Genomic DNA, 18,763 nt, shown 5'->3' on the forward strand with positions numbered 1-18,763 from the left:
GAGATGTTGGAGCCTATATTGGGACAAGTGATAAGTCACCTTTCACTCTTCCCCTGCCATGTCCATGAGTTCTTCTCTGTTAAACCTGAACAGATGCCAGCCCTCCTCGGAGGAAAGGTCTAAAGCCCCTCGACGAGTGTAGTAGTCGATAGAAGCCTGGTTCCAAACGACGACAAGAAAGTGCATGCAGTTACACTGGCTTCTGATGGCTATCTGTTTAAAAACAAACAGACATTACTTTTATTTGAAAGTATAATCTTCATTATCACATTTATTCTATGGAAGATCTACTATATGCAAGGCACTGTGTGTGTGTAAGAGACTTCCAAATGATAATGCAATAGTTATCGCTTGGAGTTCTCTAAATTTGTAAAAAGGAAAAAAAGACTTGTTGAGTTTCAAAATCCTTTCTTTAGAAGTCCAAAACAAACTTGAAAAATCTACTCATTGTTTTTTTCTATAAATCTAATTCAGTTTTTTTCTTTATTCTACAGAAAAAGTTTCCCTATATGTATTTCCAAAATGCAAAAGAATCTTTTTATACTGTTCTCATATTCATACTGTAGACACATTTTATGGGTAAATTGCTTTCTAATCTTCCTTTTGCTTGCTTCTGCTTTGTAGCAAAAAGGTATATAATGTAGTTGTGGATTATATCAGCCTTTAAACATAAGTCAAATAAAACCTGTATGAATAATTTGAGAACCAGTTTAATTTGAATAAAAAGTTAAGTATATTTCAAGATTATGTTCCGATGTTAAGATAAAGTATCTAATTTATGCAATGTTAAATAATAACATTTGATGAAGAAAAGGATAACATATAGAATAACAATACTAAGTGCAATATATACCTGACTTAGCCTCTTCAGCATTTCAGCTCCAATACCTAGACCTTTTAAGTAGATAATACAAAATGAAAAAACATAAGTTGAAAAATTCCACTTAACAATTTGTTTGCTTTTGTTTAAACCCTGTTATCTGGGTTTTATATATTCATAATAGCTTGTGTCGAAATTCAGCTCATGAATATTTTTCATATCTCTTTTTCCTAATTGGAATGTGGTTCCAAAGGTAATGGAAAAGACTTTGGATTTATTTTAAAGAGCAGTGACGAGAGAATGAGTCCTTGTCACTATCATCTTATCACGGAATATATTTCTTATTCATTTTAGACAAATCAACACAAAATGTAAAAGCATGTTTTAGAGATTTAAAAAATAGCTTAAAAAAAAAAGAAACGAAACACAAAAGATAAAAGTATAGCTTTGATAACTTGGCTTATTCAAGCCTTAATGGAAACTAATAAATCTTTTCTAATCTGTGATTGAGTCTTCACCACACCATATGCAACGATAACTAGGATAGTGATCAGTCTCATGAAATAGAAATTAGTTATATAAACTAACTTAAACACCATATTTATACTAAAACTCCTTAAAATATACCATTTTAATTTTTAAAATATAAGTAATACTATGTGTTACCTGACCTCGGTAAGCTTATATGACATAAAAGTCCTCTAGGTAAAGTAACTTGCCAATCCAGGGGTCATATGTAAAATAGTACATGGCAAATCCAACAGTCACTTTACCTAGGAAGAGGAAAGAGAGAGTATAAAGAAGTTAATACATTGAGTCTTACAATGTTCTTTCCTCCAAAATGGAATATCTTTGTGTTTATTTTTATCTATTAAAGTAATAAAAGCTTGCTGGACAAAATTTTAAATAATACAGAAATGTATAATAAAGAAGGCTTAAGTCCTTATAATACAACATTTAAGAGATAACCCATCTTTTAACATTGTGGAGTATATTCTCCCTAATTTTTTTTCTATGCATATACAAACATAAATGCACGTGTGCTGTGTGCTAAGTAACTTCAGTTTTGTCCGACTCTTTGTGACCCCATGGACTGTAGCCCACCAAGCTCCTCTGTTCATGGGATTCTCCAGGCAAGAATACTGGAGTGGGTTGCCATATCCTTCTCCAGGGGATCTTCCTGACCCAGGGATTGAACCTGTTTCTCATGTCTTATGCATTGTCAGGCTGGTTCTTTACCACTAGTGCCACCTGGGAAGTCCAACATAAATACATACCATGTATTTTCTCTTTCAGAAAGCAATACTCAGTTTATGTACTTACACTCGTCTCCTTGGCCTAAGAGTAACTGTATGCTATCAAACTGTACTTTGTTTTCAGGGTAGAAAAAATATACTCTTGATTGAATTGAAAAATGGAAGTTTATTTTACCTGATGGTTTTTGGTGATTGTGTACTTCTGCAATCAGACAGTAGAAAAGGGGATTGTCCCCAAAGCCATCCCTGAGTAAATCTGAAATATCAATTCACATAAAATGTATTAGAAAGTTTAGAGTAAAGAGAAGGAAGATAGTGGAGTTGGCAATGCCAGAATTCCTTTCTTCACCTGTACAACAATTGTACAGGCATAAACTGCCTGAAGTGAATATTTTGGAACTAGAGTTCATTTGAATACCTGTACTTGCAGCTTCCAGAGGACAGCTTAACTGATAAATTGCACTTAATTTTGGTGAAATTCAGCCATCAGCCTAGTGGTGGCTTCCAACTACCCCCACCCACTCGATCATCAACAAACACTTTTAAACAACTGTCTTAATTGTACTCAAAGAGCTAAAGGGAGACATGCACAAAGGAAAAAGATGTATAAACAAAGTAGAAATACCAATAAAGAAATAGAAATTATAAAAAATAATCCCTACCAAAATATTCTGAAGCTGAAAAGTATAATAAAAATGCACTGCAGTGGTTCAAAATCCAAATATCTAAGCAAGCTGAAAAAAGAATCAGTGAGCTTAAAGATAGGATAATTAAAATTATCAAGTCTGAAGAACAAAAAAAGATGAAGAAAAGTAAAAAGCCTAAGGTATCTGTGGAACACAATCAAGCAGACCAACATATGTATCATGGGACTCTCAGAAGGAGAAGAGAGAAAGTAAGGAAAAAAGAATATTTGAATAATGACTGAAAACTTTCCAAATTGGATGCAATACATCATTTTACAAATCCAAGTTCAACAAACTCGAAGTAGTATAAGCCCCCAAAAATAAATACCAAGACACATAATTAAAGAGAAAAATTTGAAAGCAGCAAGACAGAAATAACTTGTCACGTACAATGGATCCTCAATAGGATTATCATCTGATTTCTCATCAGAAACCTTGGCAGCCAGTACAGAGGACAGGGGAGGAGAGGAAGAGTGCAGAAATTAACCAAGAATTCTACATCCACCAAAAAAAAAAAAAAATCCTTCAAAAATGAGGGAGAAATTAAGATATCGCCAGTTCTCCCCCAAACTCAAAAAAAAAAAAAGAAGAAGAAGAAAAGAAGTTGAAGAAATTCATTATCACTAAGCCTGCCCTACACGAAATGGAGTCCTTCAGGAGTCCCTCAGGTTGAAATGGAAGGAAAATAGGTAATAACTCAAAGTCATATGAAGAAATAAAGATAATGGTGCCTAGTTAAAGGTAAACATATGGGCAATTATAAAAATCTAGTGTTACTTTAAATTTGTTTATAGTTCTACTTTTTATTTTCTACATGATTTAAAAGACAAGTGCATAAAATTAGTCATTAATGTTTGTTCTTGGGCACACAATGTATAAAATATAATCTGTGACATCAATAACGTAAAATGGGGGAATGGATATATATAAGGGAAGAGTTTTTGTATGCTATTGACATTAAGCTAATATAAATTCAAATTTTACTATTACAACTTTTAGATGTTATTGAGTTGGCCAAAAGTTCATTTAGGTTTTTCCATAAAACCTGAACAAATATTTTTGGCCAACCTAATAAATATAATCCCCGTGATAACATCAAATAAAATATCTATAGAATATTCACCTAAGGAAATGAAAAATGAATCAAAACATTTTACTGCAAAAATTTAAAGAAGGTAGAAATGTGGAAATGAAGGACAAAATAATATAGAAAACAAATGGGAATATGTCAGAAGTACCTCCTTGTCGGTAATTACTTTAAATATAAGTGGATTAAATGCCCTAATCAAAAGACAGAGGTTAGCAGAATGGATTAAAAAAAAAAAAGCATGATCCAACTATCTGCTATCTATAGGAGACTGACTATTAAAAAGGTCGTGTCCCACTCTTTGTGACCCCATGGACTGTAGCCCACCAGGCTCCTCTGTCCATGGAATTCTCCAGGCAAGAATACTGGAGTGTGTTGCCATTTCCTTCTCCAGGTGATGTTCCCAACCCAAGGATTGAACCCAGCTCTCCCACAGTGCAGGCAGACTCTTTACCAACTGGGCCACCAGGGAAACCCTTATAAAAGATTCGCTTTAGATTTAAGAAAACAAGAAAATATAGTATTGATTGCTGTTGCTGTATGGCAGAAATCAACACAACATTGTAAAGCAATTATCCTTCAATTAAAAATAAATTTCTAGATTCCATATATATGCATTATTTGTATATATTACAATATTTGTAATATATACAATATATATTGCAATATATATGCAATATTTGTCTTTCTGATTTACTTCACTCTGTATAATAGGCTGTATGCAGGGAACCCAAAGCTGCTGCTCTGTGATAACCAGGAGGGATGGAGTGGGGAGGGAGGAGGGAGAGAGATTCAAGAGGGAGGGGTCACATATATGCCTATGGCTGATTCATGTTGATATATGGCATAAGCTATCACAATATTGTAAAATAATTATCCACCAATTAAAATAATTTTTTAAAAGTAAAACAATTTTAATAAACACAAGAAGGTTGATAGTGAAATTATAGAAAAACACATTTAATGCAAATAGTAACCAAAGGAAAGCTGGAGCAGCTGTACCAATATAAAATAAACTTTAAGTAGAAAACTGTTACAGGAGAGAAGGATATTAAATAGTGATGGAAAGTTGAATTCAGCAAGAAGATTTAACATTTATAAACATCTATGCACCAAACATCAGAGCTCCCAAATATATTTGGGAAGCAAATATTGACAGAATTGAAGATAGAGACTGCTCTAAAATAATAGTAGCGAACTTCATGACATCAGTTTCACTAATGCACAGAATAACCAGAACAATGATAAATACATTAATATTGGTAGATTATATGAACAAAACTATAGAACAACTGGACCCCTAACAGAAATAGTGCACCCCACCCAAAAACATAATACACATTTTTCTTGAACTTTCTTTAGAGTAGACCACATGTTAGGCCAAAATGCAAGTGTTAATACATTTTGAAAGATCAAAACCATACAGAGTATCTTTTCCAATCACAAAAGATTGAAACTGGAAATCAACAGAAGGAAACTAGGAAATTCACAAATATGTGGAAATTAAAGAATGCACTCAAACAACTAACGGCTCAAAGTAGAAGTAAAAAGAAAAATTAGAAAAAAAGAGATGAATGAAAAGAAAAACGCAACATATAAACCTTATGAGATGCAGTGAAAGAAGCGCTCAGAGGGGAACTTATAGTTGGAAATGTCAACATTAAAAAAAAAAAAAAGAAAAAAGAAAGAAAGGCCTCAACCAATAACTTAATTTAATCTAACACCTTCAGTTCAGTTCAGTTCAGTTCATTTCAGTCGCTCAGACGTGTCCAACTCTTTGTGACCCCATGAATCACAGCACGCCAGGCCTCCCTGTTCATCACCAACTCCTGGAGTTCACTCAAACTCACATCCATCGAGTCAGTGATGCCATCCAGCCATCTCATTCTCTGTTGTCCCCTTCTCCTCCCGCCCCCAATCCCTCCCATCATCACAGTCTTTTCCAGTGAGTCAGCTCTTTGCATGAGGTGGCCAAAGTATTGGAGTTTCAGTTTCAGCATCAGTCCTTCCAATGAACACCCAGGACTGACCTACTTTAGAATGGACTGGTTGGATCTCCTTGCAGTCCAAGGGACTCTCAAGAGTCTTCTCCAACACCACAGTTCAAAAGCATCAATTCTTCGGTGCTCAGGTTTCTTCACAGTCCAACTCTCACATCCATACATGACCACTGGAAAAACAATAGCCTTGACTAGACGGACCATGGTTGGCAAAGTAATGTCTCTGCTTTTTAATATGCTATCTAGGTTAGTCATAACTTTCCTTCCAAGGTGTAAGCGTCTTTTAATTTCGTGGCTGCAATCAGCATCCGCAGTGATTTTGGAGCCCAAAAAAATAAAATCTGACACTGTTTTCACTGTTTCTCCATCTATTTATCATGAAGTGATGGGACCAGATGCCATGATCTTAGTTTTCTGAATGTTGAGCTTCAAGCCAACATTTTCACTCTCCTCTTTCACTTTCATCAAGAGGCTCTTTAGTTCCCCTTCACTTTCTGCCATAAAGGTGGTGTCATCTGCATATCTGAAGTTATTGATATTTCTCCCAGCAATCTTGATTCCAGCTTGTGCTTCTTCCAGCCCAGCGTTCCTCATAATGTACTCTGCATATAAGTTAAATAAGCAGGGTGACGATATACAACCTTGACGTACTCCTTTTCCTATTTGCAACCAGTCTGTTGTTCCATGTCCAGTTCTAACTGTTGCTTCCTTACCTGCATATAGGTTTCTCAATAAGCAGGTCAGGTTGTCAGGTATCCCCATTGCGCAGCCGGTGTCGCTTCTGATCTAACACCTTAGGAAGCAGAACTAGCAGAAAGAAGGCAATAAAGATTAGAAAGGAGATTAAGCTAAATAAAAGATAGAAATACAATAGAGAAAATCAATGGAACCAAAAATTGGTTATTTGAAAAGGTCAACAAATTTATCGGTAGACTGACAAAGAGGAAAAGAAAGATGGCAGGTATTTAAAATCCACTGACCTTACAGAGATAAAAATGATTATAAGTACTGTGAATTGTATACCAAGAAATTAGATAGCCAAAAAGAAATTAACAGATTCCTTGAAACTTATAAATTCAAGAAGAAATAAAATCTAAACTGCCCTATCACAAGAGTTTGAATCAATAATAATAATAATAAATCTCCCAACAAAGAAAAGTCAGGGACTACAAGATGGTTTCACTGGGGAATTCTATCAAACATTTAAAGAATTAACACCAATCCTTCTCAAACTCTTCCCCAAAAATTGAAGAGGAGGGAATTTTTTCTAACTCATTTTATGAAGTCTGCATTATTCTGATACCAAATACGGAAAAAGACATCACAAGAAAATCGAAGACCAATATCCCTTATTAATACAGATGCAAAAGTACTCAACAGTATATTAATAGCAAATTGAACCCAACAGCATATTAATAGGATCATTCACTATGACCAAGTGTGATTCATCCTAGGAATGAAAGGATGGTTCAATATAAGGAAATCAATCGTGTTAACAGAACAAAGGGGGACAAAGAGCACAGGACCATCCCAATTGTTACAGAAAAGGAAACTGATAGGATACCCACTCTCAAAATTGCTATTCAACATTATACTGGAAGTAATAGCTAGAACTATTATACAAGAAAAAGAAATAAAACCCATCCAAATTAGAAAAGAAGAGGTAAAATGATCTCTATCCAGGCAAGAATACTGGAGTGGTTTGCCACGCCTTTTTCCAAGGGATCATTTCATGTTTCCTGCATTGGTAGGTAAGTTCTTTATCACTATCACCACGTGGGAATCCTTTATTTTCTGATGACATAAGCCTATTTATAGACAATCCCAAAGAATCTAAAAGAAAGCTACTAACACAAATTCAGCAAAGTTGCCAGCTACAAGATCAACAAAAAAAATCAATTGTATTGCTATACACCAGCAAAGAACAAACCAAAAAGTCAATTTAAAAAGTAATTCCATTTACAACTGTCCCTAAAAAATAGCTAAATACCTAGGAATAAATCTACCCAAGGAGGTGAAATACATCCAAAAACTATAAAGCATTGCTGAAAGAAATTAAAAACCTAAAAATATTAAAAGTTATCCTGTGTTCATAGATAAGACTTAAATTAATGTTGTTAAGATGTCAATATTATCCAAAGTGATCTGAAGATTCACTGTCATCCCAATAAAAATTCTAACATCCTATTTCACAGGAGTGATGAAGTTGATCCTCAAATTCATTTGGAATTCCAAGTGTGTAATTTTATTTAGGTCAAGACTTCACTTGACCTAAGATGAGGTTACATCCTGATAAACCCATCATAAGTGGAAAATGTCATAAATAAAAAATGTATTTTATATACTCAAACTATTGAGCATCATAGTTTAGCTTAAACCTAAATCTACCTTAAACCTGGGGCTACCCTGGTAGCTCAGCTGGTAAAGAGTCTGCCTGCAATGCAGCAGACCCTGCTTCGATTCCTGAGTTGGGAATTTCCACAGGAAAAGGGGTAGGTTACCCACTCCAGTATTTATGGGCTTCCCTGGTGGCTCAGCTGATAAAGAATTCACCTGCAATGCGGAAGATCTGGGTTTAATCCCTGTGCTTGGAAAATCCCTTGGAGAAGGGAACAGCTACCCACTCTAGTATTCTGGCCTGGAGAATCCCAAGGATTGTATAGTCCATGGGGTCACAAAGAGTCGGACACGATTGAATGACTTTCATTTCATTACCTTAAACCTGCTGAGAGCACTTAGATTAGCCTGCATGCTAAGTCGTTTCAGTTGGGTCCGACTCTTTGCGACCCTATGGACTGCAGCCCGCTAAGCTCCTCTGTCTATGGGATTCTCCAGGCAACAATACTGGAGTGGGTTGCCAAGCCCTCCTCCAGGGGATCTTCCTTACCCAGGGATCGAACCCACATCTTTTTATTTCCTGCATTGCCAGGCAGGTTCTTTACCACTAGTGCCACTGAAGAAGCCCTTACATTAACCTAGAGTGGGGCAAAATTATCTAACACAAAGCCTATTTTACAATTAAGTAAAGCCTATTTTACAATTAAGTATTGAGTATCTCTTGTAATTTATTGAATACTGAGTGAAAACAGAATGGTTGTAAATGCATCAGTTATTTACCCTCATGATCACACTGCTGACAAGGAGCTGCAGCTCACTGCTTCTGCCTAGCATCATAAGAAAGCATCCTATGCATATAGCTAGCCCAAGTAAAGGACAAACTTCCAAATATGAGGCAGAGTTTCTATTGAATGTGTACTGCTTTTGAACCATTATAAAGTCCAAAAATCTTTAAATCATACCATAAGTAAGTCAGGGATGGTACACTTTAATCATTTCATTTCTTCTCTCATTCCCTGCCAAAAATGTTGTAATTCATCATCTTGTAGATTCTATGAAGACTTAAAAGACATTTTAGAAGTGACACCCCAAAAAGATGTCCTTTTCATCATAGGGGACTGGAATGAAATAGTAGCGGGTCAAGAGATACCTGGAGTAACAGGCAAATTTAGCCTTGGAGTACGAAATGAAGTGGAGCAAAAGCTAATGGAATTTTGCCAAGAGAACACACTAGTCATAGCAAACACCATCTTTCAACAACATAGGAGACATTGCAACACATGGACATCACCAGATGGTCAACACCGAAATCAGAATGATTATGTTCTTTGCAGCCAAAGATGGAGAAGCTCTATACAGTCAGCAAAAATAAGATCAGCAGCTGACTGTGGCTCAGATCATGAACTCTTTATTGTAAATTCAGACTTAAATTGAAGAAAGAAGGTAATACCACTAGACCATTCAGGTATGACCTAAACCAAATCCCTTATGATTATACAGTGAAAGTGACAAATAGATTCAAAGGATTAGATCTGATAGATAAATTCTGAAGAACTATGGACAGAGGTTTGTGGCATCTTACAGGAGGAAGGGATCAAGACCATCCCCAAGAAAAAGAAATTCAAAAAAGGAAAATGGTTGTCTGAGGAGGCCTTACAAATAGCTGTGAAAAGAAGAGAAACTAAAGGCAAAGGATTAAAGGAAAGATATACTCATTAGTATGCAGAGTTCCAAAGAATAGCAAGGAGAGATAAGAAAGTCTTCCTCAGTGATCAATGCAAAGAAATAGAGGAAAACACTAGAATGGGAAAGACTAGAGATCTCTTCAAGAAAATTAGAGATACCAAGGGAACATTTCATGCAAAGATGGGCACAATAAATGACATAAATGGTATGGACTTAACAGAAGCAGAAGATATTAAGAAGAGGTGGCAAGAATACATAGAAGAACTGTACAAAAAAGATCTTCACGACCAAGACAATCACGATGGCTTGATCACTCACCTAGAGCTAGACATCCTGGAATGTGAAGTCAAGTAGGCCTTAGGAAGCATCACTATGACCAAAGTTAGTGGAGGTGATGGAATTCCAATTGAGCTATTCAAATCCTAAAAGATGATGCTGTGAAAGTGCTGCACTCAATATGCCAGCAAATTTGGAAAACTCAGCAGTGGCCACAGGACTAGAAAAGGTCAGTTTACATTCCAATCCCAAAGAAAGTCAATGCCAAAGAATGTTCAGACTACTGCACAATTGCACTCATCTCACACACTAGCAAAGTAATGCTCAAAATTCTCCAAGCCAGGCTTCAGCAGTATGCGAACTGTGAACTTTCAGATGTTCAAGCTGGATTTGGAAAAGGCAGAGGAACCAGAGATCAAATTGTCAACATCCACTGGATCATTGAAGAAGCAAGAGAGTTCCAGAAAAACATCCACTTCTGCTTCATTGACTGTGCCAAAGCCTGTGACTGTGTGGATCACAACAAACCGTGGGAAATTCTTCAAGGGATTGGAATACCCGATCACCTTACTGGACTTCTGAGAAATCTGTATGCAGGTCAAGAAGCAACAGTTAGAACTGGACAAGGAACATCAGGCCAGTTCTAAAACGGGAGAGGAGGATGTCAAGGCTATATATTGTCACCCTGCTTATTTAACTTATATGCAAAGTAAATCATGCAAAATGCCAAGCTGGATGAAAAACAAGCTGAAATCAAGATTGCCGGGAAAAATATCAATAACCTCAGATATGCAGAAGACAACACCCTAATGGCAGAAATCAAAGAAAAACTAAAGAGCCTCTTGATGAAAGTGAAAGAGGAGAGTGAAAATGTTGGCTTAAAACTCAACATTCAAAAAAATGAAGATCATGGCATCTGGTCCCATCATTTCATGGCAAATAGTTGGGGAAACAACAGAAACAGTGAGAGGCTTTATTTTCTTGGGTTCCACAAATCACTGCAGATTTTGATTGCAGCCATGAAATTAAAAGACACTTGATCCTTGGAAGAAAATCTATGAGCAACCTAGAAAGCATATTGAAAAGTGGAGACATTACTTTGCCAACAAAAGTTCATCTAGTCAAAGCTATGGTTTTTCCAGTTGTCATGTATGGATGTGAGAGTTGGACTATAAAGAAAGCTGAGTGCCGAATTATTGATGCTTCTGAACTGTGGTGTTGGAGAAGACTCGAGAGTTCCTTGGACTGCAAGGAGATCAAACCAGTCAAACCTAAAGGAAATCAGCACTGAATATTCACTGGAAGGATTGATGCTGAAGCCGAAACTCCAATGCTTTGGCCTCCTGATGCAAAGAACCTGATTTTGGGAAAGACTGAAGGGAGGAGGGGAAGGGGATAACAAGACTAAGATGTTTCAATGGGATCACTGACTGGATGGATGTGAGTTTGAGCAAGCTCCAGGAGTTGGTGATGGATAGGCAAGCCTGGCATGCTGCAGTCCATGGGGGTCACAAAGAGTCAAACACAACTGAGCAACTGAGCTGAACTAGCCTATTAATATTGCTGGCTATCAAAATGTAGCAAATTCCTTGAAAATAGTTTTAAGTCATTTTGTTTTTATCCATTTCATCTTATCAGGCTGCTTCTCACATATACTGTCTTTGATCAACTACACTTCTCATTTTATATGTTGAAAATTACTTGAAGTCCATTGCTGCTGTAAAGATGACTTAACTATCAATTTCATACTTTAAAAATGGAGTAGGGAAGGGGTTCAAGAAGGGGAACACATGTACACCCGGGGTGGATTCATGTCAATGTATGGCAAAACCAACCAATATGATATGGTGAAGTTTAAAAAAAGGGGGGGGGGAGAAATATACTGTTGCACTCACAAAACTCTTAATAACATTTCATACTAATTTTTTCCCTGTACATCTAGATACTATTAATAACAGTTTCTTTGTTCACCAAGGACAGCAGCATCCACATATCTAGGTAGAAGTAATGCTTTGTGCATGCTTTATGCCATGTTTCTTTTTCTAGCTCTGAAAATACCATGAAACATCTTACCCTTTTATGTTAACGTCACTGCATCTAGCATGTTTTCACAGGCAGCCAATTCCTGTCAAAGTAAAGAACACTTTCAGTTTATGGTTTAGTAACAAATTCTTTAATTTAAAAAAATTGGTCATTCTGCACACCTTGCAGGATATTTTCGTTCCTCAAATGGCGATCGAACCAGTGTCATGGCAGTAAAAGAGGCAAGTCCTAACCAGCAGCCTACCAGGGGATTCCTAGTAACAAATTCTTAAGATGATAAGCATGAAGTTTTTATTGAACATTTATTAACTTATGATGTCTTGGGTAGTATTAAAAGTGAGTCAGACTTAACTCCAGTCATCTAGAAACTTAAAATCCAAAATAGTAACAAGAGAATAAACATATATAGAGATTAACTATGTCAATGCATCACTCCTATGAAGGTCTATCTAAGTAACTATCTAGGTAACTAGCATTGAATACAAATAATCAGGAAGTAAAGCCAAAAAGTTTTCTGAGCATTCAAAGTAGATGTCACAAAGTCTATGTATTATAAAGTTCACAGATGTAACAGAGAAGTCTGTTGTATTTGTGTTACTTCAAATTTAACTTTAGAATTTATTTGACTTTTTAATATCATTTTTCTACACCCTCAAATTAATTTTTCACAGTTTGTATCTCATGTTTGGAAAGGCAATCCCCATTTTAGAATTTAAAAAATAGTCACTTTTGTGGAGGAGGGAGAAAGATGGCGGAGGAATAAGACAGCGAGACCACTTTTTCCCCCACAAATTCATCAAAAGGACATTTGAACGCTGAGTAAATACCACAAAACAACTTCTGAATGCTGGCAGAGGACATCAGGCACCCAGAAAAGCAGCCCATTGTCTTCAAAAGGAGGTAGGAAAAAACATAAAAGATAAAAGAGAGACAAAAGAAGTAGGGACGGAGCTCCATCCTGGGAAGAGAGGCTTAAAAAAGAGAGAAGTTTCCAAACACCAGGAAACACTCTCACTGGTGAGTCTGTGGTGAGCCTTGGAACCTCAGAGGGCCACATAACCAGGAGGGAAAAGAAAGAAATAATTAAAACCCACAGATTACCCGCCAAATTATAACTCCCAGTGGAGAAGCAGCGCAGACGCCCGCATCCGCCATTAGCAAGTGGGGGGCTGGCCAGGAAGGAGCCAGTTGAACTGCTTAGAGAAAGAACTGGGCCTGAATGCCGGGAGAGCAATCTGAGAGAACTAACTGGGGATAGCAAAGCAGACTGAGGGATAGCTACCCCCCCCCGAAAAGGCGAAAAGCCCTAACCTAAGACTCCGCCAGCCCCCCTCAAAGAACAAAGGACTGAGCAGAACTAGCCGGCTACGGTCGGCCCATCCTCCACAGACACAGGCAGGAGAGGGCAGTCAGAGCCGGAAGAGTACAAGCGCGGCCCCAGAGAGGCATCCTATACCAGCTGCAGGCAGGCTTCGTTCTAACCAAGACTTTTTGGGTTTCTGGCCGGTCGACATCCACCTGAGAAGGTGTGCTGGCTACACACCCAGAAAACTGAGTGGGAGGGACCAGGGAGGCAATAAGTCGCAGCAACCACGCTCGCCAAACACCTAGTCACCTGAGCTGCTCAGACCGAGGAAGGCACAAAACGCAGGCCCAACCAAGTCTGCGCCTTTGTGGAGTACCCAAGTACCTGAACATGAGCGGCTTAGACCTGAGACATGCATGAAACTCAACACCGGCCATGGACAGCTCCTGGCAGAGCAAACTAGAGACTGTGCACTGTGAGTGGGGGCAAACCCAGTGTGGCCGAGATACTATGAGCACTCCCCACAGATGCCAGAGATATTTGTCTGCAGCGTTCCTCCTTTCCAGAACAGGACTGAACAAATGAGCCTTAAAAAGTGTCCACCACAGCCCACTAGTGACAGGGCGGAAATTAGACACTGTAGAGACCAGCAAACAGAACCTAAAACAGAGGGAACCACCTTGGAAATGACAGATAGAGAAGTCTAGATGCTACTCCAAGAATAAGACTGAAAACCAGAGGCAAGAGGCTTAAACCCGAATCCTGAGAACACCAGAGAACTGCTGACTCCAGGGAACATTAATCAACAGGAGCTCCTCAAACGCCTCCATACCTACACTGAAACCATGCACCATCCAAGGGACAACAACTTCCAGAGCAAGACATACCACGCAAATTCTCCAGCAACAAAGGAACATAGCCCTGAGCTTCCATACAAAGGCTGCCCAAAGTCACTCCAAATCAACTGACATCTCATAACTCATTACAGGACACTTCATTGCACTCCAGACAGAAGAAATGCAGCTCCAACCACCAGAACACCGACACAAGCTTCCCTAACGAGGGAACCCTGACAAGTCATCCATCCAACTCCACACACAGCGAGGAAACTACATAATAAAGAGAACTCCACAAACTGCCAGAAGAGGGAAAGGCCACCCCAAGCAAAGCAATATAAGCAAGAGGAAGAGGCAGAGAAATACCCAGCAAGTAAAGGAACAGGATAAATGCCTACCAACACAAACAAAAGACGAAGATATAGGGAATCTACCTGATAAAGAATTTCGAATTTTGATGTTAAAAATGATTCAAAATATTGAAATCGAGTTACAGATAAATAACCTGGAGAAAAGGATTGAGAAGATGCAAGAAAGATTTAATAAGGATTTAGAGGAAATAAAAAAGACTCAATATACAATGAATAATGCAATAGATGAGATCAGAAACACTCTGGGGGGAACAAAGAGTAGAATAATGGAGGCAGAAGACAGGATAAGCGCGCTAGAAGACATTGTAGAAATAAATGAAACAGAGGAAAAAGAAAAACGAATTAAAAGAAATGAGGACAATATTAGAGACCTCTGGGACAATGTTAAACGTCCCAACATTCAAATCATAGGAGTCCCAGAAGAAGACAAAAAGAAAGACCATGAGAGAATACTTCAGGAGATAATAGTTGAAAACTTCCCTAAAATGGGGAAGGAAATAATCACCCAATTTCAAGAAACCCAGAGAGTCAACAACAGGATAAACCCAAACCGAAATACTCCAAGACACATATTAATCAAATTAACAAAGATCAAACACAAACAACAAATATTAACAGTAGCAAGGGAAAAGCAACAAATAACACACAAGGGGATTCCCATAAGGATAAGAGCTAATCTTTCAACAGAAACTCTTCAGGCCAGGAGGGAATGGCAAGACATACTTAAAGTGATGAAAGAAAATAACCTACAGCCCAGATTGCTGAACCCAGCAAGGATCTCATTCAAATATGAAGGAGAAATCAAAAGCTTTACAAACAAAGCTGAGAGAATTCAGCATCACCAAAACAGCTCTCCAACAAATGCTAAAGGATCTTCTCTAGACAGGAAACACAGAAAGGGTGTATAATCTCGAACCAAAAACAATAAAGAAAATGGCAACGGGATCATTCTTATCAATAATCAGCTTAAATGTAAATGGGTTGAATGTCCCAACTAAAAGACAAAAGCTGGCTGAATGGATCCAAAAACAAGACCCCCATATATGTTGCCTACAAGAGACCCACCTCAAAACGAGGGACACATACAGATTGAAAGTGAAGGGCTGAAAAAAGATATTCCACGCAGATAGAGACCAAAAGCAAACAGGAGTAGCAATACTCATATCAGATAAAATAGACTTTAAAATACAGGCTGTGAAAAGAGACAAAGAAGGAAGCTACATAATGATCAAAGGATCAATCCAAGAAGAAGATATAACAATTCTAAATATTTATGCACCCAACGTAGGAGTAGCGCAATATGTAAGACAATTACTAACAAGTATGAAAGGGGAAATTAACAACAATAAAATAATAGGGGGAGACTTTACACCCCACTCACACCTATGGATAGATCAACTAAAAAGAAAATTAACGAGGAAACACAAACTTTAAATGATACAATAGACCAGTTAGACCTAATAGATCTCTATAGGACATTTCACCCAAAAACAATGAATTTCAACTTTTTCTCAAGCAGACACGGATCCTTTTGCAGGTTAGATCACTTTCTGGGCCATAAATCTAGCCTTGGTAAATTCAAAAAAAATGAAATCATTCCAAGCATCTTTTCTAACCACAACGCAGTAAGATTAGATCTCAATTACAGGAGAAAAAATATTAAAAATGCCAACATATGGAGGCTGAATAACACGCTACTGAATAATGAACAAATCATAGAAGAAATCAAAAAAGAAATTAAAATATGCACAGAAATGAATGAAAATGAAAACACGACAACCCAAAACCGGTGGGACACTGTAAAAACAGTGCTAGGGGAAGGTTCATAGCAATACAGGCACACCTCAAGAAACAAGAAAAAAGTGAACTAAATAACCTAACTCTACACCTAAAGAAACTAGAAAAGGAAGAAATGAAGAACCCCAAGGTTAGTAAAAGGAAAGAAATCTTTAAAATTAGGGCAGAAATAAATGCAAAAGAAGCAAAAGAGACCATAGCAAAAATCAACAAAGCCAAAAGATGGTTCTTTGAGAGGGTAAATAAAGTTGACAAACCACTAGCCAGACTCATCAAGAAACAAAGAGAGAAGAACCAAATCAATAAAATTAGAAATGAAAATGGCGAAACCACAACCGAAAACACAGAAATACAAAGGATCATTAGAGAATACTATCAGCAATTATATGGAAATAAAATGAACAACTTGGAAGAAATGGACAAATTCCTAGAAAAGTACAACTTTCCAAAAGTGAACCAGGAAGAAATAGATAATCTTAACAGACCCATCACAAGCAAGGAAATACAAGCTGTAATCAAAAATCTTCCAGCAAACAAAGGCCCAGGTCCAGACGGCTTCACAGCTGAACTCTACCAAAAATTTAGAGAAGAGCTAACACCTATTCTACTCAAACTCTTCCAGAAAATTGCTGAGGAAGGGAAACTTCCAAATGCATTCTATGAGGTCATCATCACCCTAATACCAAAACCTGGTAAAGATCCTACAAAAAAGAATACTACAGGCCAATGTCACTGATGAACATAGATGCAAAAATCCTTAACAAAATTCTAGCAACCAGAATCCAACAATACATTAAGAAGATCATACATCATGACCAAGTGGGCTTTCTCCCAGGAATGCAAGGATTCTTCAATATCCGCAAATCAATCAACGTAATACACCACATTAACAAACTGAAATATAAAAATCATATGATTATCTCAATAGATGCAGAGAAAGCCTTCGACAAAATTCAACATACATTTATGATAAAAGCCTCCAGAAGGTGGGAATATAAGGAACATATGTCAACATAATAAAAGCTATATATGACAAACACACAGCAAACACTGTCCTCAATGGTGAAAAACTGAAAGCATTTCCCCTAAAGTCAGGAACAAGACAAGGGTGCCCACTCTCACCACTACTATTCAACATAGTTCTGGAAATTTTGGCCACAGCAATCAGAGCAGAAAAAGACATAAAAGGAATCCAAATAAGAAAAGAAGAAGTAAAACTTTTACTGTTCACTGATGACATGATCCTCTACACAGAAAATCCTAAAGACTCTACCAGAAAACTACTAGAGCTAATCAATGAATACAGTAAAGTTGCAGGGTATAAAATCAACACGCAGAAATCCCTCGCATTCCTATACACTAATAATGAGAAAATAGAGAAATTAAGGAAACTATTCCATTCACTGTTGCAATGAAGAGAATAAAATACTTAAGAATGTATCTACATAAAGAGACAAAAACCTGTACATAAAAATCTATAAAACACTAGTGAAAGTAATCAAACAGGACACTGATAGATGGAAAAATATACTGTGTTCGTGGATTAGAAGAATAAATATTGTGAAAATGAGTATACTACCCAAAGTAATTTATACATTCAATGCAATCCCTACCAAGCTACCAACTATATTCTTCACAGAATTAGAACAAATAATCTCACAATTTGTATGGAAATACAAAAAACCTCGAATAACCAAAACAAACTTGAGGAAGAAGAATAGAACTGGGTGAATCAACCTGCCAGACTTCAGGCTGTACTACAAAGTCACAGTCATCAAGACAGTATGGTACTGGCATAAAGACAGAAATATAGATCAATGGAACAAAATAGAAAGCCCAGAGATAAATCCACTCACCTATGGACACCTTATCTTTGACAAAGGAGGCAAGAATATAAAATGGAGAAAAGACAGTCTCTTTAACAAGTGGTGCTGGGAAAACTGGTCAGCCACTTGTAAAAGAAGGAAACTAGAACACTTCTTAACATCATACACAAAAATAAACTCAAAGTGGATTAAAGATCTAAATGTAAGACCAGAAACTATAATACTCCTAGAGGAGAACATAGGCAAAACACTCTCTGACATAAATCACAGCAGGATCCCCCAAGACCCACCTCCCAGAATATCAGAAATAAAAGCAAAAATAAATGACTGGGACCTAATTAAAATCAGAAGCTTCTGCACAGCATAGGAAACTATAAGCAAGGTGAAAAGACAGCCTTCAGAATGGGAGAAAATAATAGCAAATGAAACAACTGAG

At 37.3% G+C, this 18,763-nt stretch overlaps 1 protein-coding gene across 1 annotated transcript in view; it reads right to left on the reverse strand.

The window, feature by feature from the left end:
- Window positions 1-18,763, reverse strand: part of SATL1 (spermidine/spermine N1-acetyl transferase like 1) — a 40,705-nt gene continuing 21,942 nt past the window's right edge. The window contains 5 exon segments of the mRNA XM_088834280.1: window positions 1-213; window positions 854-894; window positions 1,492-1,593; window positions 2,252-2,332; window positions 12,222-12,273. Of these exon segments, the coding sequence (XP_088690406.1) occupies window positions 43-213; window positions 854-894; window positions 1,492-1,593; window positions 2,252-2,332; window positions 12,222-12,273 (447 nt within the window). The 3' untranslated portion in view covers window positions 1-42.

This window comes from Moschus berezovskii, chromosome X, assembly GCF_049115385.1.
Source record: "Moschus berezovskii isolate FMDL1 chromosome X, NW_MosBer_1.0, whole genome shotgun sequence".
Lineage (NCBI taxonomy): Eukaryota > Metazoa > Chordata > Mammalia > Artiodactyla > Moschidae > Moschus > Moschus berezovskii.